Source organism: Rhodotorula graminis (genome assembly GCF_001329695.1).
Source record: "Rhodotorula graminis WP1 unplaced genomic scaffold RHOBAscaffold_3, whole genome shotgun sequence".
NCBI lineage: Eukaryota > Fungi > Basidiomycota > Microbotryomycetes > Sporidiobolales > Sporidiobolaceae > Rhodotorula > Rhodotorula graminis.
Window position 1 is genome coordinate 1,578,269 of NW_017264930.1, and position 26,846 is coordinate 1,605,114.

At 68.3% G+C, this 26,846-nt stretch overlaps 10 protein-coding genes across 10 annotated transcripts; 5 read left to right on the plus strand and 5 right to left on the minus strand.

The window, feature by feature from the left end:
• Positions 1–286: 286 nt before the first annotated feature.
• RHOBADRAFT_52182 (uncharacterized protein) lies at positions 287–1,238 on the minus strand (the record flags this gene model as incomplete). Its single annotated transcript, XM_018416213.1, has 4 exons — positions 287–579; positions 723–877; positions 943–1,066; positions 1,203–1,238. 4 exons carry the CDS (start codon positions 1,236–1,238, stop codon positions 358–360), a joined length of 537 nt encoding a protein of 178 aa, XP_018273297.1. The 3' UTR covers positions 287–357.
• A 114-nt stretch (positions 1,239–1,352) lies between these two features.
• Positions 1,353–3,270, plus strand: RHOBADRAFT_48163 (uncharacterized protein; the record flags this gene model as incomplete). Its single annotated transcript, XM_018415103.1, has 9 exons — positions 1,353–1,372; positions 1,433–1,456; positions 1,536–1,635; positions 1,706–1,796; positions 1,867–2,153; positions 2,262–2,337; positions 2,457–2,646; positions 2,756–2,834; positions 2,922–3,270. 9 exons carry the CDS (start codon positions 1,353–1,355, stop codon positions 2,973–2,975), a joined length of 921 nt encoding a protein of 306 aa, XP_018273298.1. The 3' UTR covers positions 2,976–3,270.
• A 488-nt stretch (positions 3,271–3,758) lies between these two features.
• RHOBADRAFT_34749 (uncharacterized protein) lies at positions 3,759–5,428 on the plus strand. Its single transcript, XM_018413224.1, has 4 exons — positions 3,759–3,971; positions 4,051–4,321; positions 4,400–5,129; positions 5,199–5,428. The coding sequence occupies exons 1-4, from the start codon at positions 3,801–3,803 to the stop codon at positions 5,314–5,316; spliced, it is 1,290 nt and encodes a 429-aa protein (XP_018273299.1). The 5' UTR covers positions 3,759–3,800; the 3' UTR covers positions 5,317–5,428.
• Positions 5,429–6,784: 1,356 nt separating this feature from the next.
• Positions 6,785–8,202, minus strand: RHOBADRAFT_52185 (uncharacterized protein; the record flags this gene model as incomplete). The annotated part of the gene is made up of 3 exons (XM_018416214.1): positions 6,785–7,808; positions 7,917–8,034; positions 8,130–8,202. The coding sequence occupies 3 exons, from the start codon at positions 8,200–8,202 to the stop codon at positions 6,839–6,841; spliced, it is 1,161 nt and encodes a 386-aa protein (XP_018273300.1). The 3' UTR covers positions 6,785–6,838.
• Positions 8,203–8,850: 648 nt separating this feature from the next.
• RHOBADRAFT_52186 (uncharacterized protein) lies at positions 8,851–14,024 on the minus strand (the record flags this gene model as incomplete). The annotated part of the gene is made up of 10 exons (XM_018416215.1): positions 8,851–9,200; positions 9,271–9,423; positions 9,503–10,221; positions 10,289–10,541; positions 10,619–10,741; positions 10,801–10,825; positions 10,897–11,652; positions 11,726–13,426; positions 13,502–13,553; positions 13,621–14,024. 10 exons carry the CDS (start codon positions 14,022–14,024, stop codon positions 9,133–9,135), a joined length of 4,254 nt encoding a protein of 1,417 aa, XP_018273301.1. The 3' UTR covers positions 8,851–9,132.
• Positions 14,025–14,400: 376 nt separating this feature from the next.
• On the minus strand, positions 14,401–16,519 carry RHOBADRAFT_42467 (uncharacterized protein; the record flags this gene model as incomplete). The annotated part of the gene is made up of 8 exons (XM_018414063.1): positions 14,401–14,529; positions 14,641–14,986; positions 15,052–15,160; positions 15,270–15,564; positions 15,642–15,941; positions 16,011–16,142; positions 16,225–16,284; positions 16,397–16,519. The coding sequence occupies 8 exons, from the start codon at positions 16,517–16,519 to the stop codon at positions 14,401–14,403; spliced, it is 1,494 nt and encodes a 497-aa protein (XP_018273302.1).
• A 208-nt stretch (positions 16,520–16,727) lies between these two features.
• RHOBADRAFT_34750 (uncharacterized protein) lies at positions 16,728–18,112 on the minus strand. Its single transcript, XM_018413225.1, has 7 exons — positions 18,067–18,112; positions 17,947–17,977; positions 17,735–17,873; positions 17,622–17,673; positions 17,319–17,562; positions 17,109–17,233; positions 16,728–17,018 (listed from the first exon to the last, which is right to left on the minus strand). Exons 1-7 carry the CDS (start codon positions 18,101–18,103, stop codon positions 16,828–16,830), a joined length of 819 nt encoding a protein of 272 aa, XP_018273303.1. The 5' UTR covers positions 18,104–18,112; the 3' UTR covers positions 16,728–16,827.
• Positions 18,113–18,372: 260 nt separating this feature from the next.
• RHOBADRAFT_52189 (uncharacterized protein) lies at positions 18,373–20,699 on the plus strand (the record flags this gene model as incomplete). The annotated part of the gene is made up of 7 exons (XM_018416216.1): positions 18,373–18,609; positions 18,697–19,006; positions 19,098–19,217; positions 19,285–19,387; positions 19,472–19,702; positions 19,776–19,932; positions 20,013–20,699. 7 exons carry the CDS (start codon positions 18,373–18,375, stop codon positions 20,697–20,699), a joined length of 1,845 nt encoding a protein of 614 aa, XP_018273304.1.
• Positions 20,700–21,973: 1,274 nt separating this feature from the next.
• On the plus strand, positions 21,974–25,498 carry RHOBADRAFT_52190 (uncharacterized protein; the record flags this gene model as incomplete). The annotated part of the gene is made up of 6 exons (XM_018416217.1): positions 21,974–23,323; positions 23,488–23,547; positions 23,607–23,623; positions 23,720–23,735; positions 23,821–24,655; positions 24,741–25,498. 6 exons carry the CDS (start codon positions 21,974–21,976, stop codon positions 25,496–25,498), a joined length of 3,036 nt encoding a protein of 1,011 aa, XP_018273305.1.
• Positions 25,499–25,911: 413 nt separating this feature from the next.
• On the plus strand, positions 25,912–26,846 carry RHOBADRAFT_66159 (uncharacterized protein; the record flags this gene model as incomplete). Its single annotated transcript, XM_018418882.1, has 2 exons — positions 25,912–26,312; positions 26,334–26,846. Coding segments are annotated over 2 exons (914 nt in total), but the record flags the coding sequence as incomplete, so codon positions are not given.

Here is a 26,846-nt window from a genome sequence, read left to right on the forward strand (position 1 = left end):
AGGCGCAGTCGGGCTCTCTGCGGGCGGGCGGCGAGAGAGTTGTTTGCGCTCGAGAGCGATGAAGTTCGAGCGGCGGCGCGATTCGACGCGTCCTCCGAGCTGCGAGGTTCAAGGTCGGCTCTCGGGTCGCTCACGCGATCTTCAGCGTTTCACTGGACCGCACCGACTCTCGAACAGCTCTGGAGCCAGCGCCCGGAAACAGAGCGCGCGCGCGAGAGCCATGCTGGCCTTCGCTCCTTCCGCACGAGCTCTCGCGGTCGAGGCGGGCGCTCTCCTTCCGCACCTCGGGACAGAGAACGAGAGTGGTACAATACACGCGACCTGGGCGACACGCCCGTCGAGAGGAGCCCACCCCGTCTACTGCTGCTCGGCGACGGCCGCGTCCTTGACATGCGCCGCGAGCTGCTCAACCTTCCTTGCGCGCTCGCGCTTGAACGTCTTGCCAAACTCGGCCGCATGGTCCTTGAGGAGGTTCTGCTCGTGCGGCGTGTCGGCGTCGGCAAAGATGAGGAGGCGCTCGAGCCGTTTTGCGCGCAGGCGGTTCTTGGGCAGCATGCCCGACACGGCTCGCCGGATGATCTGTGATTGCGATGGGCGCGACAGGGGGGCGAGGAAGTCAGTCACCGTCACGTCGTAGGCTTCGCAGACGCAACGAGGAGCTCGCGCGGCATGGCGAGCCTGCCCGAGGCGACGAGAGGCGAGTCGAGAGAGCGTGGACGCACCTCCTCGGGCTTGCGCTCGAGCATGGTCGCGTAGGGGATCTCCTTGAGGCCGCCGGGGAACTGGGTGTGGTGGCGGTACAGCTTCTGCTCTGCCTTGCGGCCCGTGACGCGGACCTTCTTGGCGTTCTTGACGACGACATAGTCGCCGCAGTCGTCTGTGCGGCGGGAAGCGGGTCAGCGGGGGGTGGAGGTAGAGGAGTGAGAGAGAGGGTGTACGCACTGGCCGGGTCGTAGATGGGCTTGTGCTTGCCCATGAGGACGATGGCTATCCGGGTTGCGAGGCGGCCGAGGACCTGGCCGTCGGCGTCGACTCCTCGCCAGGCGCGGGCGTACGCGAGAGCGGTCTGTAGTCGGGTGATGAGGACGGCGAGTCAGTGTGAGGCCCTGCACGAGGGGAGGGTGGGCGAGTGCGAGGTCGAGCTGATGGGAAAGTTGCGGAGGACGAGCGGGGCGACGAGAGGGCGAGGGGACAAGACTGACGTTGCCGACCGAGCTGGTGGGAGTGATGCGCGACATGGCAGGTGCAGGAGTAGCTCGCAAGCAGGCTGCGCGGGTGGTGAACAGGGAGGTCGCTTGTCCCTAGACTGGTCGCCTCGTTCGCCGGCTCTCGCTCTCCGGCTCGCAGCGACCATGGCCTCTAGCCTCGACCGGTACGTCCAGTGCAAGCTCGCCGTCACCGTACACACCTGACCCGCCTCCCCAACCCGCAGCCAGATCGAGCAGCTGAGGAACTGGTCCGTCCCCTCCTCCTCCGGCATCTCGCGCACACCTCGCACCCGTCCACAGCCTGACCCGAGCCCGCCACACCCGCAGCCAGCCCATCTCGGAACAGCAAGTCAAGGACCTCTGCCTCAAGGCTCGCGAGATCCTCGTCGAGGAGGCCAACATCCAGTGGATCGACTCGCCCGTCACTGTGCGTCCTCGCCGTCCCCCCCTGAGTGCTCGGTCGCACACCTCGACTGACCCCACCCTCGTGCACGCAGATCTGCGGCGACATCCATGGCCAGTTCTGGGACCTCCTCGAGCTCTTCCGCGTCGGCGGCGAGTGTCCCGACACCAACTACCTCTTCCTCGGTGCGCCCCACTCTCGCAGCAGCCCCTCTCGAGCCACCTCCCTTCACTGACACTCGTGTTGCGCGCACAGGCGACTACGTCGACCGCGGCTTCTACTCGGTCGAGACGTTCCTCCTCCTCCTCGCCCTCAAGGTCCGGTACCCGGACCGCATGACGCTCATCCGCGGCAACCACGAGTCGCGCCAGATCACCCAGGTGTACGGCTTCTACGACGAGTGCATGAAGAAGTACGGCTCGGCGAGCGTGTGGCGGCACTGCTGCGAGGTGTTCGACTACATGAGCCTCGGCGCCGTCGTCGACGGCCGCGTCTTCTGTGTCCACGGCGGCCTGAGCCCCAACGTCAACAGCCTCGATCAGGTGCGTCGTCGTCGTCGTCGTGTTCGTCTTGGCGCCGAGGCCCTCGCCGCCGATACGTTCACTCCCTCGTGTGCGCGCACCGCTCACTCTTGCCTCACGCGTGCGCAGATTCGCCTCATCGACCGGAAACAAGAAGTGCCGCACGACGGCGCCATGTGCGACCTCCTGTGGTCCGACCCAGACGGTGCGCTCGTCGACTCGCTCCCTCTCTCCCCTTCCCTCACGTCGACCGCGACTTTCCCTCGCCGCCTCTTGCCCCGTGACTGACTGTTTCCCCTCGTCCACCTCGTCCCACTCTCACAGACATCGAGGGCTGGGGCTTGTCGCCTCGAGGCGCCGGGTACCTGTTCGGCGCCGACGTCGTCAAGCAGTTCGTGCACGCCAACAACCTCGACCTGATCGCTCGCGCGCACCAGCTCGTCATGGAGGGCCACAAGCTCATGTTCGACGACAAGATCGTCACCGTGTGGAGCGCGCCCAACTACTGCTACAGGTGCGCCGGGCCCCTCTCTCTCTCTCTCTCTCTCTCTCGCCTGAACCTGAGCGCGCGCCGCGGTCGCTCGGGAGATACTGACTTTCATGCCCCTCGTCTGCGCACACAGGTGCGGCAACGTGGCGTCGATCCTCGAGCTCGACGAGAACCTCAACTCGAACTACCTCACGTTCGAGGCGGCCGCTCAGGTGCGTCCGACTCGACCTGCCCTGTCTGCGCCCCTCCTCGTTACCGAGCGGACCTCTGACTCGGCCTCGTCTGCCGCACGCCCACAGCAAGACGCACGAGGTATCCCGGCCAAGAGCACGGCGCTGCAGTATTTCCTGTGAGCGCGCTCGTCGTCGATGGCGGTCTTCAGGGTCGACTCGCCCTCCTCGACGCTCGGCCCGGCGTCGCACCTGCCGCCGTTCTCCACCTCTCCCGCTGTACATCCCTCTTCGTCCTGTGCGACGACTCGAGCGTCTCGCAGGCGCGCCCGCATGCACTGTTCTCCCTTCCTTCCACCCTCCCCCTCTCCTCGCAGCCCTTCCCTCCCACGATGTCCCCTCTGTACGAGCTCGCCATTGTTGCTTCCGCAGTCGCTGTCCCCTCCTTCTGTACTAGACATACCCCGTTCTGCACGCGATTGAGCCGGTCGAGCGCGGTCGAGTTGAGCGAGAGATTCCGAGGCGGCGAGGAGGTCGAGAGCAGCGTTCGCTCTCTGCTCGTGGTGGAACGGCGGGCCTGGCTCGAGAGACTCTTCTCCTTGCCGTGACAGTGCGCTCGAGCTCTACAGGAGAGCGAGTCGCGGTGGTTTCGCCATCGTCGCCTTTGCCGCTCCCCGCTCTGCCTCTCTCCCTCGTCGACCTCTCACACGGCTCGCGTGCGCGATGGACGCGCAGCCGAGTGCACCGCGCACCCACCCACTGCGACCCTACTCGACGTCGCCCTCGCTCGACGACTGGTCGCTGCCCGCAGGCGCACCCCCCACCGCCTCGTCGTCGTCCGGCCTCCCCTCGTCGCGCACCAGCACGGGCACCGCCGTTCCGCCCTCGCTCCGCATCCCGCCCCCGACCGACCGCTACGGCCGTGCCGACGGCCTCCTCGGCGTCCCCTCGGCCGGTGACGGCGGGCCCGGGGCGGGCTCGGGTGGTGCAGCCGCCCAGGCCGGCGTCATGCTGCGCGCGTTCGTCACGAGCTCGCTCCTGAGCTTCACGGGCGTCGCACTCGTCCAGCCGTTCGAGGTCGGCAAGACGCTCGCCCAGGTGCAGTGGGTCCCGCGCGGCGAGGAGGCGGCCCAACTTGGGTGGGACGCCGCCGACAACATCGCGGACGAGGGCGCCGAGGTGCGTCCCATTCTCTCCTCCTTTCCTTCGAAGCACTCGAGAGGGGCAAGGCCTGACACGGTGTTTCGACGGTCCACAGATCGAGGACGAGGGCGACGCCGAGGCCTACTTCGAGGACCTGCGCGCCGCCTCGGGCCCGTCGTTCCAGCCTCCCGGCGGCTCATTCCTCGCGCCGCCGCGCCCGACGAGCCCAGGAGGCTACCTCACGCGCGGCGGCGTCGTCGGCGCCGACTCGGCCCTCGGCACGCGGCCCGAGTGGATCATGCCCATCGTCGTCCAGGGCGGCGTGTGGGACATGATCAAGGCGGTGGGCAGGTGGAAGGGCGAGGGCTGGGCGAGCTTGTGGAAGGGTGCGCCTTCTGTCTCTCTACACTCTCGGCAGCGGCGCTGCAGAGGGCATTAACTGACTCGTCTTCCCCAACCCGCAGGCCAGCTCACGACCTGCGTCCTCGACAGCCTGACGACGGCCATCCAGCCCTTCTTCCTCGCCGCCATGACGGCCGCCCTCCTCCCCTCGTCGTCGTTCAGCGCCCTCCCGCTCATCTACGCCCCGAAACCCGGCCCGCTCCTCATCCTCACGACCCTGTCGCACACCGTGACGACCTTCCTCCTGTCGCCGCTCGACCTCGTTCGGACACGTCTCATCGTCCAGAGCGCCCAGCCCCAGCACCGCAAGTACAAGGGCCCGCTGCACGCCCTGCGCACCATCGTCGAGGAGGAGGGCGGCCTGTGGACGACCTACTTTCACCCCAACCTCCTGTTCCCGGCGCTCCTCGAGGGCGTCGTCCGCCCGCTCATCCACCTGTCGACGCCCCTCATCATCTCGCGGTACCTCCACATCGAGCCGTCGTCGTCGCCGCTCACGTTCGGCCTCGCCGAGCTCGTCCTCGGCACCGCCGGCCTCCTCGTCACCCTCCCGCTCGAGACGGTCCGCAAGCGCCTCCAGCTCCAGTCGCGCGCCGCGTTCGTCCGTGCGGGTCGCGCAGGCGGCGTCGGGCGCGCGTGGCGCACGTGCGTCGAGACGCGGCCTCAGCCGTACGCCGGCGTCGTCGAGGCCGTGTACCGCATCCTCACCGAGGAGACGGGCAAGATCCCGCGCCGCCGCCGCCGTCGTCGCTCGAGTGCGGCACCGGGCACGCCCGGGCTCGGTGGCGCGCCGTCGCCGGGCGTGAGCGTCCCCGTCGACGAGGACAAGGAGGACCTCGCGACGGCCGGGTTGGGCGCAAGCGGCGGCCTGCGCCAGCTGTACCGCGGGTTCGGCATGGGCGTCGGCGCCAACGCCGTCGTCTTCTTGCTCGCGCTCATCGCCGGCGGCGAGGAGGCGTCGGGCTGGGCCGAGATGTAGAGCGGGTCGTCGCCGTCGTCGAGGAGAGTCTCGTTTCGCGTTTCTGGCCTCGGTCCCTTCCCTTTTTTTGTCGGACGCTCCCCTTGTCAATGATACACACCGTTCCGTGTCGTTGGCGTCGTCTTCTGCCGCCTCCGAGCGTCGTCAGCATCGTCGGCGGCGTCGCCGGGAGCGGGTCCGAGCGAGCGATGTACGTCCCCCTCTTGCGCAGCATCGCCTCGGCCGGCTCTCTCTCCATCGGACGCCTCTTGCCCTCAGCCCACGACCCGGACTTGCGCCGTCGACAGGTGCGCACAGCTCGGCCCTAAGAACAAGACTGACCAGCTTCCTCCCGCAGAGGTCTCGCAGAAGGAGGTCTGCTTCATGGAGCTCTACGAGGCGAGCCAGGTCTCGTCGCTGTCGTACCAGAAGGAGACGCTCATCAAGGATGGTGCGCTCGACCTTTCACTTTCCCGTCCTCTTTCCTCTCAGCCGGACTGACCTTTGAGCTTTCTCGTTGCCCTCGCAGAGTTCTCGCGCTCGGTCTACCTCACCGACGGCTTCAAAAAGGACGAGACGGAACAGGAGTGGTACTACAAGGTGCGCTCGCGCCTCTCCCCGAGACGACTCGCTCGGTCAACCCGTCCTCGCCGTCGAACGTTCGGCTGACCCTCCTGTCCTGCAGTCGTTCTGCTACAAGGCCTTCCACTACTCGTCGCACAAGGAAAAGAGTGCGTCTCCCTTCCTCACTCTCGTCGGTGCGAGCAATTTCTGACCCGCTCGAGCCTCTCTCGTCCTCGCAGCTTTCGGCGACTCGAACGCCGCCTCGATCGTCGACGGTGGCCTCGGCGGCGCCATGAGGAACACCAACGTCGAGAGCAACGGCATCGACGCCAACGACGGCACGCTCAAGAAGTTCACCGAGGACGAGCAGGGCAACAAAGGCGGGCTCGGCAAGAACTACTAGTCGAGCAGGACGCGACGTTCTCGCACGCCTCGCCCCCTCTCGTCCCGGCTCGTGACGGTGCGACGAGTACGGCGCCGGCGACGAGCTTCCCTACCTTGTCTTTCTCCTCACCTCGTCTCGGTCTCTCTCTTCTTCTTCCTCCTCGCTTTCCTCTCTTCTTTCTTGTAGTACCGTACCCCCATCTGCATCTTCGCTTTCTTTGTCCGTCTAGTCAACGCGAGCTGAGAGCCTTTCGAAGGCCAGAGTGCCAAAAGAGCCGGCGCGAGAAGGTCCAAGCCGAGCGCGGCACCTCGCACCTACTTTCGAGAGCGGGTCCTCGTCCTTGACACAGCGTCGAATAGAGCTTCGGCCGGCGTCAAGGTCTTGAGAAGATAGCAGAGCTCGAGAGCGCACAGACAAAGGCCGAAAAGTGGCCTTCTCAAGTCGGCTCTCGCTCGCAACCTGCTCGCTCGCGCTTCCCTCGCTGCCTCTACTGCTAGCCTCTTTCGCTCAGGTGTCTCTCTCGCAACTCTCTCGGGATCTCGTCGGTCACCAACTAGTAATGCACAAGACCAAAGAGTCGTACAGCCGGATCTCTCACTTCTCGTCCCTCGCGCTCGGACCCAGCTTCTCCTCCTCGACGTCGTCGAGGTGTGTCAATACCTCGGGCGTCGAGAACGACACCGTGTGGAGCGCCGGGCCCCCTCCTCTTGCGCCACCGAGCCCGCTGTTGCGCCTCGATGAACCGAGCGTCGGCTCCTCGTCGAGTTCCGACTCGACGCAGACCTCCTCGTTGACGTAGACGCCGCTCGCCGTGCCGTACCCGGCGAGCCCTCCTAGGCTGCCGACGGCCCTCGAGGACGAGCGCTTGGTGCCGCTCTTGCCCGTGCTGGGGCCGGCCACCGTGCCGGACAGCTCGGGCACGCGCATGTCGGTCGAGCCCCTCGTCGTCTGCTCGTCCCGCGAGTGTCGCGCCGTCGTGACGAGGTAGCAGACGACCGAGTTGAACGCGACGTCGAGGCCGCACGAGCCGAGGCAGACGAACGAGAGCTGGTGGCCGTGGAGGATCGAAAGGACGAGGATGTTGGCGAACGAGGTGATGAGGGAGGCGAACGCGGCGAGGGACGACACCTTGGCGAGCCGACGCGCCTTCTCGTTCTTGCTGCGCCAGACGGGCACGACGAACCCGGTCGTGAGGTAGATGTTCGTGATGGCGTCGACGGCGAGCATCGGGACGGTCGCGTACAGGCGCAGGCCGATGATGCACGCGCCGTCTTGACGGCGGATGTGGCTGATGCGCCCGACGATCATCGTCACGGCGACGGCGAGCCACGCGACGAACAGGAGGACGCCGCCGCGGTACCACCACGAGTGGAACCGGCCGACTCGGCCCGTGACGCTGTGCGCGTGGACCCGCTGCAGCTTCTCGAGCAGCAGGTAGTACAGGACCGCCTTGGTGCCGGCGTACAAGAGGACGCACAGCCAGATGCCGCCGTCGCAGGCGGCTTCCGAGTACGACGAGCCGACTCCTAGGACGAGGATGGCCGAGATGAAGATAAAGGCGAGTCTGCTTGCGTCGATGAGCAGAGTCAGGCGAGGGTTCACGAGAAGAGAGGAAGGCGAGGTCTCTCGAGGAAAGAGGAGAGTAGAGGGACGAGGGAGAAAGGAGACGCACGACGCTGCGAGGAGCACGATGACCAGCACCTGGATCAATGGCAGGCGCTTCATGTAGTTCCACGAGCCCCATCGACGCGATAGAAGGATCGAGAGCAGCCCGACGACGACGAGGTAGACTGTCGCCGAGGAAAGGAGGAGGAGGGACAGAATGTCAACCGCGGCCGACGTACGACCGCGCATCTCGCGCGAGACAGGGTGAAGAAACACGCACCAGTCGCGACGATTGGCCTCAGGTAGTCCTGGCCCTCGGGCCAGACGGCGCTGGCGTGTTGCATGCCGTCCATCGGCGACGAGACGAGGTTGCGAGCGGGCGGAACGGCGACCAACGATCAGGGTGCGGCGCCCGGTTCCGGGCGCGTGTTGAGCGACTGGACGCGCGAGGACAGGAGCGTTCGAGCGTCTGGGTGACAGGTGCGTCGTCGAGAGGGACGAGCGCCGAGAGCTGGCGAGGAAGACGAGGAAGAGGAGCGGCGTGCGGCAGCACTCGAGCGGGCTCGCAAGCCAGCTCGATGGTGCTCGGCATGAAGCGTGCGCCTGCCTGTCGAGGCGCACGCCGACTCTCGAGGGAAGTGCTGCACATGAGCCGAGGCTCCGGTTCATTCGGTGGGCGAGAGCGCAACACCTCACTTGGGAAGGTCGGCTCGCGGTTGGAACGCGATCGTCGAGTGAGCTGAGACGGCCACGCGGCCGCGTTCGCCAGCACGATCTGCGGAGCGGCTCGCACGCGGAAGCCGAATGCGGACGAGCAAGCGCAGGCCGGGAGCGCGTCCACCTGGCGCCACACCGCTCCTCCTCGCGTACGAGGGGCTCGTTCGCCGAGTCGGGCTCGAGGAGCGCAGGTCCACGTCGCAACTGTCGCTGCACTAGGCTTCGCTTGCTCTCCAGGTCGACTCTCACGAGACGAGATCATGCGACGGCCGGCCGCCTTGGCTGGAAAGGAAACGCGAGCCGTGCGACGCTGCAGCCCTCGAGCGCGCAAAGACGGACTACACATGGGTTCCGGGAAAGGGGGTATACATACTGAGAGCGGGGTAGACGCACAAGACCGAGAGAGGGGAAGGAAGAGCGAAAGCGAGGAGAGGAGGAGGAGGAACGAGGGAGGGAAAGGGCTGCGAGGGAGACACGACGACAACGACAGGCTCGAGGGGGAGAAAGGAGAGGTGAAAAGGGACATAGGGAGACACGGTGTACAGGGACGAGTGCAGGAAGGGCGCTCAGACGACGGCGCTCGCGAGGTAGTCGGCGTTGACCTCGTATTCGCGCGGCGAGTGATCGCTCAACACTGTGTGCGGCACGGCGGGCACAGTCAGTGACCGGTCGGACAGTCTCGAAGGTGGAGGAGCGAGACGCACTCGTGCGGCTGAAGATGGGCTCCGAGAACCGGCGCTCGACGTCGTCGACCGCTCGAAGGAGGACTCGGCGACCCTCGCGACGAGAGTACTGGCCCGACGACGACGACTCGCCCGAGATGAAGACCGTGTAGCTCTCGATGACGTAGACCGAGCCTGCGAGAAGAGGTACAAAGGTGAGCGGGCCGATCCTAGTCGAGGAAGAAGGGGAGGGAGGGAACGAGCAAGGACGCACCAGGAGGGTACAGCTTCTCGTTGTCGCTGTTCGCGCGAATCGTCGTGCGCAGGCTCCACAGCCAGTTGCTGAGCTCGAGGTCGTCGGCGACGAGGTCGTGCCCGAGCAGGCCCGGGTCCTGGTACGCCGGCTCGAGCGCCTTGTTCGAGCCGCGCCCTGCCGAGATCTCGTCGTTCGAGAGCGGCACGAGGCGCGATTCCTCGGCTGGGTCCGTGAGCGACTCGGGCCCGCACGACTCGAGGTCGTCGTTCGAGGCGCCGGGAAAGGGCGCGCGCGCAGGCGCGGACGACGAGCTGCCGGCCTTTCTCGCCGCACGACGGGCCATGAAGCGGCGCTGACACAAGCCGATGACGCGCCCGACGATCTCCTCGGACACGCCTTGCTCGGCGTAGAAGCCCATGGCCATGGCCTTGAAGTCGCGCAGGACGCCGAGCGACAGGGTCGGGACGAGGTCGTAGTTGTGCACGGTCGAGATGACGAGGCCGTGGCAGTAGGCGCCGAGGTCGACAGAGGCGACACAGGGCACGCCGTAGGTGTAGCACGAGATCGGGCGACCGGGTGGCAGGCCCGAGGACGCGCTCGTGACGAATGGCGTCGACAGCGGCGGGTGCACGATGTGGCGGCCCGACTGCTCCTCGACGGCCTCGGCGTAGCGCTCGAACGCAGCAGACGGGGTCGACCACAGGATCGACAGGAGGGACGCGACGCCGCCGCCGAGGCTGCACGGTCGCGAGAAATGTCAGTCGAGGACGGCGACCGCTCGAGGTCGGCGAGAGGTGGGCGCACCTGTGGCCGCAGAGCACGAGACCATAGTCCGGGAACTGCTTGAGCGCGTCGCGGATGACGTCGTGGACCGTGCCGCGTTGAAGAACGGTCGCCGAGCAGAACATGCCGCTGTGGACGAGGTACGAGCCCGACGGGTCGGCGTCCGGGACCGGGATCGGCTCGTACGAGCACGTGAGGTCGGTGAGGATGTCGGACAGGCCGAGCGACCCGCGACAGGCGAGGACGATGGCCTTGATCGAATGGTCGACGGCGACTGCGAGGGGACACGAGTTCGTCAGGACCGCCTTCTCCTTTGCGCTCGGCGGATGCAGAGGGACAAGGCGAGCGCACCGTAGTTGACGATGGGCGACATCTTCTCGCTGTCGAACGTGGGCGTCGGGTCGGTAAAGGACGAGAGCAGGATGTCCTCGACGTGGATGCCGACATGGTGCGCGAACGCGTGGTTGTTGGCGTCTGCGAGGCAAGGACAGGTGAGCGTCGCCTTGGGTAACACGGCGACGAGGTGGACGTACGGATCTCGGTATGCGGGAACTTGAACTGCGGCCGAGACGAGGGACGAGTCAGGGTCGGCCGACGACCGGCGAGAAGGGAAACGAGGGCCGGCGCACCTCGTGTTTGGCGATGCCGAGGATGCGGAGGAAGCTTTGGCCGTACGCCGCGCTCGAGTATCTCGCAAAGTGCTGCAGGTTGCTGACGAGGTACGCGTGCGGGAAGTTGCTGCTCTTGGGCTCGGGCTCGTCGGTGGGCGACGACGCCGTGCGGCAGGTCGTCGTGAGCGTCGAGCGCATCGTCTGCACCGAGGCGGCATGTCGGACGCCGTGCTTAGGTGGCACAGGCGGAGGAGGGGACGTCGGTGTCGGCGAAAGAGGCGGGCGGGTCGGCGCCGAGGTCGAGCGAGGCGTCGGCGGGTTGAACGAGGTGGAAGGTGCGGCAGAGGCCGGCGCCTCGAGCCCGCGAACGTCGTCGAAGTAGACGCTCTCGTCGGCGTCTGCGAGCTCGACATCGCTCGAGGCCGCCGTTGACGCCTCGGAATTGGGCGGGGTCGACGGGCCGCGCTCGCCTCGCCAGCCGCGAGTCAACGTGCGGAAGACGCTCTTGGTCCTGCTCTTGGGCGACGAGGTGGACGACAGGATAGGCGATGGCGGAGCGACAGGGAGCTCGTCGTCAGGCCGAATGGTCGACGAGAACGAGGCCGTGCGGGACGAGGTGCGCGGCCACCGACGCTTCTTGCCGGCGCCAAGCGCCGGTGAGCACGGCCTCGAGCGACTCGCCGAGGTCGATGAAGAGAAGCCCGAGCTCGAGACGACGCGGCGGATCGTGCGGCGGCGCTGAATGAACTTCTTGGTCATGGTCGACAGGACGACCTGCGAGGGCAGAGGGGTCGGTCAGGACCGCGACGCACGGCCGCAAGAGGAGAGCTGGGAGAAGAGGACGCACCTGAAGCCGCTGCTTGTTCTCCTCCGGGTGCTCGAGCGCCTCTTGCCGCGACAGGCCCGCGAGGTTTGCCCACCTCGAGCCGCTCGACTTGACCTCGCCATTCGGCGCCGACGGCACCCTCGCCTCGATGCCGTCCTCGCTCGACATGTCGACGTCGCTGGCGACGCTCGACCCGCCCTGCGACCTCGACGCCGTGCGACTGGCCGAGCTGCCGACCTCGACCCACTCGCCCACCTCGTCCGACCCGGTGCCCGCCGCCGTCGCGTCGCGCTCGTAGCCAACACGCTCGTCGTGCTCGACATCGGTCGGCGTGGCGGGAGAACTCGTCTCGAGGAGGAGCACGCCCGGCATGCGCGACCGCCCCTCGCGGCGGGCGATGAGCGCTCGGTCCTCCTCCGCCGCACCCGAGCTCGCCGCCGACACCTCCTCGACCGTGCGCACCGTCGTCGTGGTCGTCGTGGTCGTCTCCTCGACCTCGACCTGGTAGCTGAACGGCCCGGCGGCGCCGGCGCGGACGGCGCGGCTGTCGCGTTTCGAGCGAGGCCGAGCTGCGCCGCGAACGGTTGACGCGCCCGACGAGAAGGACGGAGCGCGCTCTTTGTCGCGTGCGGCGTAACGCGCGTCGATCTCGCGCAGCGCGGCCTGCACCTCGGGCGGGATCTCGCCGTCGAGCCCGGCGACGCCGTTCGACAGGAGCTGGTCGGCGTCGTTGTCGTACTCGCCCTCCGACTCGCTCTCGAGCTCGTCGGTCGTGATGAACTGGGCCTCGGCATCGCCGTCGTACCCGCCGTCTCGACTCGTGACCCGGCGGTGCGACGGCTTGACGGGCCCGCCGCAGAGGCTCTCGAGCTCGGTGACGATCTCCTCCTCGGAGCGCGAGTCGAGGAGCTCGACCGGGTCAACGGCGAGTGACGGCTCGACAGGACCTGGTGCCGAGGACGAGATGCAGGTGAAGCTCGCGCCGCCGAGGTCGAACGGGCCCGACGTGCGTCGCGAGTGGCTGGCCGAGCCCGGCTGCGACGCGAGCGCCTTGACGGCTCGAGCCTCGAGCTCGCTCCGGACGTCGGTGATGATCTCGCTGCCCGTCGTGGCGCCGTTCATCGTGGTCGTCGTCGAGGACGACTCGCGGGTGCGGGTCGAGACGGTCGAACGGGACGACTTGCGCGACAGGCGGGGCCCTCGAGGCGGCGCAGGCGGGCCGGCGTACTTGCCCGGCGAGTCGACCGTCACATCGAAGCCGCTCGCCGATGCGGGCGAACCGTCAGGCGAGGTCGGCGTCGACGCCGAGGAAAAGGTCGCCTGGCCCTCGACGACGACCGTGCAGTCGTACACGACGCGCATCTTGAGCTCGCGCAGCGTGCGGCGGTGCGTCGCCGTCTGGAGGCACGCAAAGGCCGTCAGGGCCTTGGTTAGGGCCGTGATGTTGCTGAGTGCGCCGGCCTTGCGCTGCTGCTCGTCCAGGTCGTCGTCTTGGTCGGCGAGGAGCCCGACTGGGCGGAACCGCGGGTCCTCGCGCGTGAGCTCGTTGCGGACGAGCGTGATGATCGAGCTCAGGGCGCGCGACGACTCGTTCGAGCCGAGGATCGAGTCGAGCATGCGGACCGACTCCTCGGCGGCCGAGAACCCGGTCGAGATCGTGTTGAGGGTGAGGTAGAAGCCCGACATGGTGAACAGCTCGGCGAGGGTGAACGTGTGGTGGATCTGCGGATGCGGGCGCCGTGTCAGCGTCGCGATCTGGCGAGGGGGAGGGAAGAGGTGGAAGAGGGCGGGGCGTACGAGGTAGATGCCGAGGTTGGTGTACTTGTCGAGGACCTGGAGGAACGCGTCCCTGCGGTGCATGGCGACGTCAATACACGGTCTTGGGGGAGATGTGAGGCTGGAAGGAGGGGACGCACTCGCTCTTGCCGCCGTCCTTGTCGCGTCCGCTCCAGTCGAGGCCCTCCTTGACGTGGTGCATGGCGCGCGCGCTGCCGACCGCCGCGATGAGGGCGCGGCGCGTGAGGCCCAAGCCCGTGACGGTGCCGCACTGCAAGCCCTCGACGATGGCCTCGATGAAGAGGGCGCTCGCGCGGAGCGAGACGCGGGCGCACAGCGAGAGGGCCGTCACAAGTTGGGCGAGGTGGGTCGGCAGGAGGGTAGGGCTCGAGCTGATGCGGGACCGCACGAGGGACTGAGGGAGCTGGGCGTGTACGGCGTGCTGGATGGCGGTGAGCGGGAGGTCGGCGGCAGTGGGGGCGGCGACCGACGAGGCGAGGTGGTGCCGCTCGGCGAGGGTGCTGCACGCGGCCGTGTCGGGCATGGCTGCATCGAGCATGTGCGCTGTGCGCTCTGCCCTGGTGTCGAGGGAGCGAGAGGCGAGCGAGGAGTGCGGACGGGACAAACGGCTGCCTCTCCCCTCCGAGGCGGTTGGTCGACCGTCGCGTGGCCTCGCCTGCCTCGCCGATCTCGCACTTGCGCGTGAAACCAGCTCGTCGGCGACGCTCCTCTCGAGTCCGTGGCCCTCCTCTACGACACCTGTCCACGCGCAAACCAAAAGCGCACCCACTCGCAGGCCCACTAGAGAGCAGCTTTCCTCTCGACCTCGCTCCAGCTTGCGCTCAATCTCGACTGGCACTCTCGCAAGAGAGCTTGCTCCTCCTCGTCGAGCATGTGCACGCGAATTCGAGAGCGATCCGTTACAGCTCACGGCAGTACAGCCGACCTCGAGCGACTTGCGACGCGCACAGGTACGGCTCGACCGCCATCGACAGCATGGCCGCCGCCAGGATGCCGCTCGTGTCGGCAAAGCCGACGCTCGCGATGCACTGCGAGGGGTAGGGAGGAGGGAGAGGGGGCACACAGGGAGGGTCAGTCACGGGCACGGCGCGAGGGACGCGAGAGCGCCGTCGAAGCCGAAAGGGGAGCAGAAGACGCACAAACTCGCGCTCCTGGTCGAGCCTCCTCCTGTCCTTGCCCAGGCCCACCTCGTCCACTTCCTCGTCGTCGATCTCGGTCGCGAGCCGGTGAAAGGCGTTGACGTACGCCGCGCCGCCGCAGAGACCCTCGGCGCACACGAGGGCGGCGACGCACCATGTCGCGCCGTGCTCGCCCAGGCTGTTGACGATGAAGCCGGTGCGCGCCTCGAGGAAGGTCGCGAGGAGGACGACGAGCTGGAGGATAGTCGGGAGGGGCAAGAGGGCGAGGGGCAGAGGTGGAAGGCGCAGGATCGAAAGGGAGGAGCGCGAGACGAAGACGAAGGTCTGGTAGAGCAACGCCCACAGGCTGCAAGAGGACATCGTCAGTTGACGCCGAATCTAGAGAAGAAGACAAGAGAGAGGTGGGCGCACGGGTAGTAGTCGCGCAGGGACTTGATCATGAGGGCGAGGACAGGCGCGCTCTCCTTTGTCGGCACCTCGTACAGGAGCGTCGACGCAACGCCCGAGTTGATCGTGTACTCTGTGAGCGCGAGGACATGTGCGTCAGAGTATGTCACGCGAGGGCGAGGCAGGCTTCGCCTCCCTCGTGGGCGCGAAGAGAAAGAGGCAAAAAGGCAGAGGGGACGCACCGGCGAGGTAGACGAGGAAGAGCGGGAGCATGTACCGCACGGCGAGCGGCCTCGCGAGCGCAATCTTCTCCCGCGTCGTCAGGCTCGGTAATGCCGCATCGGCTCGCTCGAGAAGCGCCTCGTCGGGAAGGTCGTCTTCTTCCTCGTCGAGGTCGTCGCCGTCCAGGTCGCCGTCGCCTCGTCGCAGCGGCGCATACGGCGAGGAGGAGCCCACTGAGAAAGGCGTTGTTGGCGCGAGGGCAGAAAGTGGCGGGAGGAGGAGGAAGAAGCTCGCGGCCATGCAGAGCGGGAGGACCTGCGCAGCCGGTCGAGAACACGAATGAGTGTCTGCTCAGGCGACAAGGGCGAGCGAAAGAGGAGTGGAGGACGCACCATGCAGACCCCGAGGCCACCTCGGACGCCCAACCCTCTCACGACCCACCACAAGCCGGCGCCGCCAATGCCAGCCGCGCCCGTCCCGCTCGCGAACCACCCGACGGCGACCCCTCCCAGGTCGGCGCTCTTGTCCTCGCCGTCACGCGGAGCCGCCGAGTTCTCCTGCCCTCGCGACGGGTCGAGCGCGCCGTAGACGGTGGCGAGCTGGAGGAAGGTCATCTCGCCGAGGCCGGACGAGAACGAGGCGACGGCGATGCCGAACAGGCGAGGGGCGAGGCCAGTCGAGGCAGCGACGACCTGCTCGCAGGGGACATTCTGTGTCAGTTCACGCTGGCAAGGCGGACGAAAGCGAACGAGTGGACGCACGAGGATCCCGCCAAAGCTGAGCGCCGTGCACCAGCGGACTCGCCGAGCGTACCTCGCCGGCCCGGGCACAAAGTAGGGCCAGCCGACCTTGACCAGAAGGGCCGGGGCGATGTTAACGAAGAGGATGAGACCCTGTGTGCGCACACGCACGAGGTCAGTTGTTCGGTTCGCGCGCTGGGAGGGCAAGTGGGGGAGGAGTGGACCGGGGACGCACCTTGGGCGTTGAGGCCTTGTCGACCAGGTCGAGAGCAGCGCTCAAGATGACCACATAGATCTGCGAGGCGACCACAGAAGGCAGAGAAGGAGGGAGAAAACGAGGTCAGCGTCGTTGCTGATGGAGACGAGGGCGGCCTCGCACGCCTTCTGGAGGGAGAAAGGGGACGCACGATGTTGTTCAGAGTCCCGAACAGGAAGAAGGCGAGGGCGAAGGTCCAACGAACGCGCGAGGGCGACGAGGACGACGAGTCGTGGTGCATTCGAGCGGGGCGAGGCGGGTACTCGTCAGGCATGCACGGCCCGGCGTGCAGGGCAGGGGTGCGGCTCTTTAAGCTGGTGTACGGCTGGCCGAGGCCGCGGCAGGCAGCTCGAGAGGCGTGGTCGGGGCAAGAGAGGCTCGAGGAGGAGCTCGAGGTGGGGCAGCTCGCTCTCGAGCTCGCACAGCACAGGCTGTGATTGCGGACGTGTAGTTCTCCTCGGACGTCGGTATCTCTCGAGGGTAGCGCAAAGCCGAAAGGCTGTCGAGCGTCTGTCTATTCACAACCACCGCCGCCGCCTCGACTCGCAGGTTACGACAGCCGACCTTGTCGACGCCGCCGCTCTACAGCTTGCGCTGCCACTTGAGCGCCTTCGTCTCGTCGTTCCAGTTGACAAACTCGCCACTCAGGCCGCGAGGCGCGTCGAGGGCGAGGCCGGCGAGGACGCCGCCAGGCTCGTGCGGCGGCAGGAGCTCGCCCCGCTCGTGCAGGCCGGTGAAGCGTGCGTGGTCGGTCGGCGACATGTGCGCTGCGCCTGAGAGAGGCAGGTGGGCCGACGCGAGAGATGGTCAGACTCGGACGCCGTGGTCGAGCAGGAGGGCCGAAAAGGAGGACGGGGACGGACCGAGTTCGCGAATCTTCTGCTGCATGACGGTGTCGGGCGTACCGGGACGAACGGCGACAGTGACGATGTCGGGCTCCTCGTTGGCGAGGGTGCGGCCGAGCGAGTTCATGGCGGCCTTTGAGGCGCTGCGAGCGGTGAGGGTCACGGTGAGTTGGCAGGGTTCGGGCCCGACGACGCGGCGCGGTTGGCGATAGAGCGGGTGCGACGCACTTGTAAGCTGCCCACCCAGTCGTACCGCCCGTCGCAGCGCCCGAGCTGACGAGGATGACCCTGCCGGCCGGCTGTCCCTCGGCGAGCCCCTCCTTGCCGTCGCGGGTGCGCAGGTGCGGGATGGCGTGGGCGAGGATGGCGACGAGGGCAAAGAAGTTGACGTCGAACAGGTGCTTAAGCTCGTCGAGTCTCGGGCCCGAGAGGGACGAGACGGCGCCGAGCGGGTGCAGCGTACCGGCGTTGACTGCGGGGGCGCGGCCACGTCAGGGACCGTGTCTGAAGGCGGTCGCGAGAGGGACGCGCGGATGAGGGCGTCGAGGCGGCCGAACGACTGGAGCGCGACGTCGACAGCGGCCTGTGCGAGGTGCAAGACGGTCAGGCTGGGGGGCGACGACAAGGAAGAGGGTCGGGCGGACCTTGTTGTCGTCCTCGACGGCGACGTCGCCTTTGCTGATGACGAGGGCGCCGTTGTACTTGCCGGCGAGGGCAGTGAGCTCTGGCGACTCGGTGCGCTGGAGCGAGACGACGTTGCAGCCGTCGCGGAGGAGGATCTCGCTGCGGGGGCCGGGCGCTTGAGGTCAGCCCGGGATAGGGGAGGGCGATACGAGGGAGGACGGTGGGTGCGCACAGGGTGGCGAGTCCGAGTCCAGCCGAGCCGCCTGCTTGACGAGAGAGGGGAGAGAGGTGGGGGAGGAGAGCAAAGGTGAGCGAGGGGACGGGGCGAAATCGGAACAAGACGAGGACGCGCCTGTGAGCAGTACGGTGCGAGCAGGCGAGACGCTCATGGTGCTGAGCGAGTGGTGCGAGCGTTCCGTCATCAGCTCGGCTCGTCGACGGCCGCCGCTCGTCCTCTGAAGTGAGCCCGCGCATCTCGGCCCTGTCGTCCTCGTCCTCCGACTCGAGCGAGCTCATCGTCGAGCCAGCTACGCGCACCTTGCGCTCTCCAGCCCCCTCGCCCACTCGCCTCGCCAGCCGAGCGACCGCTGCTCGTCGCACCCTCGCCTCGCCGTCAAGCTCAGCACCGCCGCACCAACAGCACCGCCTGCCGCCCACCATGGCCGTCGCGGCGCACCAGCCGGTCCGCACCTTGCACACCGACCACCTCCGCGACTCGCCAAAGCTCCCGCAAAAGTCCAAGCGCTCCTCGGACCACCACAACTCGCTCGCCGCCCTCACCGCCGCGAGGCCCATCACCCTCGCCAGCCTCCTCGAGCACCCGGTCGAGTTCGTCCACGCGAGCACAAACACTCGCGACGACGTCGTCCCGTACGTGCCCATCAACGCCCCAAAGGTGAGCCCTCCTCGCGTCCTCGTTCGCCGTCGGCGACGCGTCGCTGACTGTCTTGCGACCCCTCCCTCGCCCCACGCGTACCTGCAGCCGGCCCCTGCATCTGTCGCCAAGCTCTCGAACGGCTCGACCCACGGCTCGCCTGTCGCCTCGACGTCCAAGGCGCCCCATGCCCCTCCCGGCGCATCGGCCAACTCGACCGACTCGCCCACGCCTGCCCGTGCTTCCGCCGTCTTCCCCGTTATCGACACGTCGGTCGGCTGGGCTCGCAAGCACCCGGTCGGCGCAGGCCTCCAAAACATGGGCAACACGTGCTTCCTCAACTCGGCCCTCCAGGTCCTCCTCCACACGCCGCCACTCGTCCGCTACCTCGAGGGCCAGGGCCATTCGCACGCCAACTGTGCGTCTTCCACTCTTGCTCCTCGTCGAGCCGTCCGGCACGGTCGCCCCGTGATCCTCAGCCTGACCTCGTCGTCCCCCATCGTCGACAGGCGTCATGGTGCAAAAGAAGGGCTGGTGCATGACGTGCGCCATGAAGATGCTGGTCAAGCAGTCCTTTGCTCCGGGCAAGCGCTCGTACCAACCCAAGGTCGTCGTCAACCACCTCAAGGGTGCGTCGAGTCTCTCCCTCTTCGCAACCACCTTCGCGACCCATCCTGACCTCGTCACACCGTGCAGGTATCGCTCGGCATTTCCGCATCGGTCGGCAAGAAGACTCGCACGAGTTCTTGCGCTTCTTCATCGACGCCATGGCGGCAACTGCCCTCGCCGGCAAGAGCCCGTGCGTCCCTCTCTCTTTCTCTTCTCGCGACGAGCCTCGTCAAGCCTGTCCTCGTCACTCACACTCGCTCCGCCACGCTCTCAGGAAACTCGAGCAGAAGGTCAAGGAGACGACGTTCATCCACCAGCTGTTCGGCGGCCGCCTGCGCTCGCGTGTGCACTGCCTTGCGTGCGAGCACAACAGCGACACGTTCGACTCGATCCTCGACCTCTCGCTCGACCTCGCCGGCGGTCGCGCCAACAGCCTCAAGGACGCTCTCGAGAACCTCGTCCGCAAGGACAAGCTGACGGGCCAGAACAAGTACAAGTGCGAGAAGTGCGTCCGACTCTTCCCCCTCCTCTCGCCGACGTCGTCGTCGTCCTCGCCCTGACACGCCATCTCCACACAGGTGCAAGAAGCTCGTCAACGCCGAGAAGAACTTTACGATCGACGAGGCGCCGCTCGTCCTCACGATCCACCTCAAGCGCTTCACGCCGACCGGCCGCAAGCTCGCGTACCCGCTCAAGTACCCCGAGCAGCTCAAGCTCGGTCCCTACATGTCGTCGGTGCGTCTACCTCTCTCCCGTGTTCCTCGTCCTCGTCGTCGTGATCCTGACGCTCGCCCCCCGCCCCTCCCCTCGCGCAGGTCAACTCGGACTCGGGCCCGTCGTACCGCCTGTACGGCCTCATCCTCCACTCGGGCTCGGGCCCGCACTCGGGCCACTACACGTCGTACGTCCGGGCCGCCGACGAGCGCTGGTACGACATGAACGACGACTTTGTCAGCCCGGTCCCTGGCGGCAAGGCCCCTCTCGGCGAGCGCAACGCCTACGTCCTGTTCTACATCCGCGAGCGAGGCGACGCCCTGCGCCAGGCCGTCAACGGTGCGCCTGCGGCGGCCGGCGTGCCCTCCAAGGTCAACGGCGGCGGCGGCGGCGCGTCGGGCAAGCGCCCGCGGGACAGCCTCGCGAGCCAGAACGGCGCGGTCGCGTCGCCCGCCCAGTCGCCTGCGGCCAAGCGCGCACGTGCGTCCCCGGACGCGGTGCGGCGCAGCTCGTCGCCGCCTGTGCCCGTCCGGATCCCGTTCGTCACGGGCCCGCAGCCGCCGCAGGTCGCGACCGCCTCGTCGCCGGCAGCCTCGCCCGCTCAGGCGCGGTCGCCCCAAGCTCAGCAGAAGCAGCAGCAGCAGCAGCAGCAGCAGCAGCAGCGCAAACAGCTCGTCAAGCTGCCCGTGCACGGCGCGCTCGGGCGCCGGCAGGGCCACAAGGGCGGCAAGAAGGTGCGGCCCGAGTTTGGCGGCGTCGCCAACAAGCCGAGGGTGATCCAGGGCTAAGCGGGGGCGGTCGAGTGTCAGGGGAGGGACGGCGCGAGGTGGACTGTTGTACGCAGAGAGGGACGGCGTGTTGTGCACTGCGCATGAGCATTTTCTCGCCTTTTCGCGCTTGAGAAGGTCCCGCTCGAGAGTTGCTCTCCCTCGTCCGCTCTCGGCAGCCCCGCTTCGACCGACGCTTCTGCTCAAGTGCAAGGGAGCCTGTCCTCTCTGCATCTCGGCCGAGGAAGCGACAGGACGGCGCGAGACGTGGGGGAGCGAAAGGCTCTGGTTTCCTCGCGGAGCGGGCGGGCCGGCTCTCCTCTCAAGCCAAGCCGTGAAGCCTGCACTCTCTCTTGTGGCTGGGAGGCTTTAACCCGCGACAGCCGCCGGGTGCGCGTGACTTGGCAGCCGTCGCGGCGAGCGAGCGGCCGACGGCAGCGCGACGGCGCGAGACTGCCTCTCGATAGGTGGAAGTACGTTGCGTGACCGAGCGAGCAGCGAACATGGTCCCGAGCCGAGCGCTTGAGCGAGAAGCTTGGAGCTGGAGAAAGACAGCGTGCCACCTGGCGGCAAGTCGAGCGAAGCGTGCGCCGACGCCCAGCCGCGCAGCTCGTCGCGATTGGCAAGCCGGGTCATCGGGACGCCAACTTGGGTGCGTCGTTGGGGCGATCGATGTAGATCCGGAGGTCGGAACCCGGGGTGGACGGACGAGCAAGAGCTGTCTCGCCGACGGTCGACGACGAGGAGGAGAGAGTGAGCACAGAGGGCGCGGACGCGAATGTTAGCTGCAGGAGAGACGCGAGCGAGGCCAGCTCGAGACTCAGAGGGCAGCGATCGCAGCGGAGCGCAGTGCCAGCGTCGAGCGAGGAAAGTCGGCCGGGGTCGGAGCTGGACGAAACGAGGAGGATCACGACGGATCGCACTCGCGCTCGGCGTGCGAGGTCGAGCTGCTGCCTTGCACCTGTGCGCCCGCACGAGCTCTCGCCGTCGCTGCGAGGCTGAACCGCATCGCAGGCGAGCGCGGCCAGCTGTTGGCGCGAAACCGAGCCCCCCCGCCTCTCGCTCCGCCTCGCGCGCTCCTCTCGCCTCGCCGTCAACGAGGGCGCCCTGCCTAGCAACCCGCCGACGCCTTTCCACAGCGCACGACTACCTCGAGGTGCGTCTCTGTCCTTGACACCCTCCCCTGGGTCCTCGTGCGAGCTTGCGCGCTCGTTGAACCCGCGCTGACCCGCACCCTCGCCCCCTCCTCCCCTCGCCTCGTCGTCCCGCCCGCTCCTCGCGCCGCGTGCAGGAGCATGAGGGCTCTCTCGAGTGCCGCCCTCGGTGCACCGTCCACCAGTGCACCGGGAGACGACCCACCACCCGCGGGTGCGCCGCCAGGGGGCGCGTCTCGCGATGCTCTCCCGGCGGCCGATTCGAGCGGCGAGCCCAAGCCCCTCGCCTCGGCCGTCCAGCACCACCAGCGCGCGGGCGACACCGACCACGACTCGCAGCACGACCACGTCCGCCGCCTGCACGCCCAGCTCGACGCCCACTTCCACCTCGAGCAGCAGCCCTCGCCCGAGCTGGACGACCTCGATGAGCCCCTCTTCTTCGCCGCTCGCCGCCGCGGCCGCTCCGCCGACCCGGTCAGCCCCGCCGCCGACGACTTGCCTCGAGACGGCGCCACCGGCGCGGCGACGGCGACTCGCAGGGCCCAGCAGCGGCCGGCGTCGAGCTACATCCCGGCGTCGGCCTGGTCGAGCCACCTCTCGCAGCTCGCGCTCGCGCCGCGCAAATCGACGACGCGGGCGTCGTCGGCGTCGCCATCAGCCGCGTCGCGCAGCCGCAGCGGGGCCAGCGACGAGCGCGATCCGGCCGGTGGTCGAGCGCATGCAGCGACCGAGTCGGCAGCGCCGGCCGCCCCCACTCGGGCGCGCTCGTCTTCTGCAGACGGGCCATTCGCCGCCGTCGCCGCCAAGGGTTCTTCGTCCCGTCTGAATCGCGCCTCGCCCGCCCCGCTGTTCCGACACTCGCTCCGCCTACCCTTCCTTCCCCCCATCCCGGCGTCCCCACTTCCCTCGACCGCCGTCTCGCCCGGCCTCACTCGCTCCGCCTCGTCGCCGCCCATCCTCCCCGACATCGCCCTCGGCGGCCCCCTGTCGCCCTCGTTCGCCCTCGTCCCACCGACCGCCCCGCTCTCGCCGCCGGCCGCCTGGCCCAACGGCGACGACGCGGCTGCCCGGGACCACGACGCCGGCACAACGGCCCGCGTTCCCCCTCCCCTCGTCTATCGCTCCTCGACCTCGGCCTCTGCGCCCGACCTCTCCCTCTTCTCGTACGCCCCGGTCAGCGAGGCGTCGTCGTACTTTTCGTCGCCCGCCCCAACTGCCGCCTCGTCGCCCACCGCCGCGACCGTCCCCCTCCCACTCGCCGGCGCCGCCCTCGCCCTCGGGCCCACCTCGTCCTCTTCGACTCGTGCCGCCTTCGAGTACGACTCGGACCTCGTCGCCGACGACGTCACGGCGGCGGCAGCCGCGCTCGCCGACGCCGACGCCAAGGAGCGAGCCGACGCGGCCCAGCTCGACGAGCGCCGGTACCACGCTCTCGTCGAGCTCGTCGACACGGAGCGCGGCTACTTGGAACATCTGCGCGTCCTCGTCCAGGTGGGCTTTCATTTTCCCCACATCCGGAGAAAACGCCGCGTCGAACCACTTTGCGCCGAGGCTCCTCCTCGATCTTGGCAGCCTCCCTCGCACGCAAAACACGGAACTAATCGTCCTTGCCCCGTCCCCTCCCTCCTCTCTCGGCCGATGTCCCTCCCTCGCAGGTCTACTTCCGCACCCTCCCGTTCCTCACCGCCCTCACGGCCGCCGAGGTCCAGACCGTCGTCCGCAACGCCAACAAGCTCCTAAAGCGCTAAATATCATCGCCGACCGCGTCGACCAGGTCGAGCGCGAGCTCTCGTGCGCGACGACGCGTCGAGGGCGACCCAGGTCGGTCGGGACGGCAAGCGCGACAAGTCGTTCAAGACGAGAAAGGCGGCCCGGTCGGATCGCCAGCATCTTTGCCGACGAGGTGCGTCCCGCTCTCTCTCTCTCTCTCTCTCTCTCTAGCCTCGTCTCGCACTGAGCTCACCTCCTTCCTCGTGTTCACGTCACAGGCGTCAAGCTTCGTCCTGTACCACGAGTTCTGCGCTCGTCACGCCGAGGCGCTCGACATCACTCGCTCGGTCGCGTCGAGGCCCGAGTGGGAGGCGTTCGAGCGTCAGTGCGCCGCTCGTGTCGCCCTCGACGGCGGGCGCGGCGACCGGACGCCCATCGCGTCGGCAAACTCGTCGGGCTTCTTCCCTCCCGTCTCGGCGGCCACCTCGGCGTCACCTCTGCCCTTCTCGGCAACGCCCCTCGCGACGCCGAGCCACTCGTCCGGCAGCGTGCCGACTATGGCGTCCCTCGTGCCCTCTGCGGCGTCGTCGATCAGCCGCACGTCGCGCCTGCGCTTCGTCGACTACGCCATCGCGCCCGTCCAGCGCGTGACGCGGTACCCGCTCGTGTTCGGCCAGCTCGCCAAGTTCTTTGTCGGCTCGCCCGAGCACGCCGACCTCACGTCCACCTGGACCGCGTTCAAGCGGGTCGCGCAGGGCGTCGACGCGGCCAAGCGTGAGCGAGAGGGCGAGATGCGCACCAAGGTCGTCGCCCGCCGCATGGAGTTCAACACGCCGCTCGTCGGCGGCACGTTCTGCGACATCCTCGGGCCGACCCTCCTCGTTGGTGCGCTGCACGTCGTCCACTCGGGCGGCCCGCTCGCCCCGCCTGCGCCAATCGCGGCGACCGCCGGCGTGCAGCATCCCGGCGAGGTCCTCAAGGTCAAGTACCTCGGCTGTTTCCTGTACCGGTCGCACCTCGTCATGGCCAAGGTCAAGAAGCGCGCGAGCTACGAGCCCAAGGAGTGGCTGCCGCTGCGCCTGTTCGACATCCAGGGCGTCGACGACGGTCAAGGTGCGTCGGCTTGTCTCTCTTCTCCCCCATCCTGCCGCGCATCGTCGTGCGGCGACCTGACGTTCCTCGTCGTCGGCCCCTGCAGGCCTCCTGTCGCACAGCATCCGCCTCAGCTATCGCGACCACCAGTTCGAGCTCGGCGCTCTCTGCGACGGCGAGCGCAGCGTCTGGCTGTCGCAGCTCCTTGCCGCCCAGGCCGACGCTCGGCGCATATGGGACACGCAGGACCGCGACGAGCACGGCAAGCCGACGTTGTTCGACGACTCGGTCGTGTCGAGCGTCGCGACCGACGCCGCCGTCGCCCAGCGCCGGTCGCACTCGCGGTCGGCAAGCTCGATCTCGGTCGTGTCGACGTTCGGCGGCTCGAGCAGCAGCCACGCGCCGTCGTCGTCGAGCAGCCCTGTCCTCGTGCAGGAAGAACCCGTCCCGCCCGTCCCGATCGAGTACGCCGAGCTCGTCAAGACGCCGTCGCCCTCGCCTCCTGCCGCCGTTCTCTCGACCTCGGCACCCCTCGCGCCCGTCCTCTCGCCGCCAAGCAGCACCCTCACGCTCGCGACCACACCCACCCTCGCCTCGCGCTCTCGGTTCTCGAGCACGGCGTCGTCCCTCCTTCTCGGCCGCACGCCCGCCTCGCAGCGTGCGGCCGTCGACCTGCGCCTCGCCGACGTCTTCTCCGAGGAGTGTCTCTCGGCCCGTGCGCAGGCGGCGCGAGAGGTCGAGCTCGAGCGGGCGGCATCGCTCGCAAGTCGACGCTTCCGCACCATCTCGGGCCCGAAGCGCAGCATGACGACGCTCGCGCCGGCTAGCTCGCACAGCTCGTCAGCGTCGCCGCCGTTCTCGTAGCACAAGACGCTCCACGGCCCGGCAGGGTCGGTCCGCGAGCGCCGCCGCATGTCGTCGGCCGAGGTCGGCCTCGCGCTCGCCGAGCGCGCCGAGTTCCGCGGCGCCATCGGGTTCGACGCGGCCCAGGCGGCGCTGTACCACCACAACAAGGCGCCCGGTCTCGGCCTCGCCGGGCTCACGGTCGCGACGACGGCGCCCGACAAGGAGCGCGGCCGCAGCTGGGCCAACGCGATCCGCAAGGCCGGCCACAAGACCGCTCCCGCACGGCGGCGGCGCCGGCACGAGCTCGAGCGCGAGCGCGTCGCGCCCGCGCCCGGCCTTGTCGGACATCGACACGGCCTTGGCCGAGCGCTCGGGCAAGCGGGGGCAGGCGCCGCCCTTGTCGGCCGGCGCGAGCTGGAGCCGGCGCGGCGGGCGCGAGCGCGAGCGCGACCGGGACGGTGGTCTCGGCGGGCAGCTGCGGCGAGTCGCCTCGGTCGACGCGACGCCGACCTCGCTGCCGACCTCGCGCGAGATCCCCGACGACGCCGTCGCAGCCTCGACGGCCGCGCCGGGCAAGGTGACGGCGTCGAGCCCCGCCGCCACGAGCGGCAGCACCGCCGACGTCGAGCGCAACAACTCGGTCTCGTCGACGACGTCGTCGTCCGGGACGGGCACCAACTCGTCGTCGTCGCACGCGCACGGCATGCAGGTCATCGACACGCCGCCGTCGTCGATCCCGCCCTCGCCCGACTTTGGCACGGTCGAGCTCGCCGACGCGCTCTGCCCGCCGCCGCCGCCGTCGTTGGGCTCGGGCAACAAGGCCGCATTCCCTGTCGCACCGCCGCCGACGCAGCACGCCTGGGCTCGGTGGTCGACCGTGTCGGACGGCGTGTCGAACGTGTTCCGCATCCGCCGTCGCAAGAGCACGCTCGGCCTCGTCCCGCCGGCGTTCCCGACCCGCACGTCGCCGTCGGCGTCCGACGAGAGCTTGACGCTGCGCAGCCCGACGATCCACGCGAGCGACACGGCCTCGTCGTCGCCGAGCCTCGTGCCGGCGAGCGCAGCCGTCAAGCTTCAACGTCGCGCGTCGACGACCATCTCGGGCCTGTTCTCGAGCAAGAAGCGCATGCACTCGAGCCCGTCGCTCGCCGGGTCGGGCGGCTACTTCGGTGGCAGCGGCCCGAGTTCGTCGAGCCCGCACCTGCCCCTGAGTCGCACCTCGACCAACAGCGGCAGCAGCAGCCAGGCGACGTCTCCGCAGAACTCGCCCGACTAGCTGCCGACGACGCTCGAGCGAGCTCGAGTCGCGAGCTCGCGTCGGCCTCTTCATCGTCTCGTCGGCTAGTACATCATCTTCGCGTTCAAG

What these genes read in the sequence shown, in the direction of transcription:
- RHOBADRAFT_34749 (XM_018413224.1), top strand. Translation starts at nt 3,801, where the DNA reads ATGCTGCGCGCGTTCGTCACGAGCTCGCTCCTGAGCTTCACGGGCGTC. An exon ending in CTGGGCGAGCTTGTGGAAGG is followed by an intron (nt 4,322 to 4,399) that starts GTGCGCCTTCTG and finishes CCCAACCCGCAG; the next exon opens with GCCAGCTCACGACCTGCGTC. An exon ending in CCCGGGCTCGGTGGCGCGCC is followed by an intron (nt 5,130 to 5,198) that starts GTCGCCGGGCGT and finishes GTTGGGCGCAAG; the next exon opens with CGGCGGCCTGCGCCAGCTGT.
- RHOBADRAFT_34750 (XM_018413225.1), bottom strand. Translation starts at nt 18,103, where the DNA reads ATGAGCGTCTCGCCTGCTCGCACCGTACTGCTCACAG. An exon ending in GGACTCGGACTCGCCACCCT is followed by an intron (nt 17,874 to 17,946) that starts GTGCGCACCCAC and finishes CGGCCCCCGCAG; the next exon opens with CGAGATCCTCCTCCGCGACG. An exon ending in ACTGGGTGGGCAGCTTACAA is followed by an intron (nt 17,234 to 17,318) that starts GTGCGTCGCACC and finishes CACCGCTCGCAG; the next exon opens with CGCCTCAAAGGCCGCCATGA.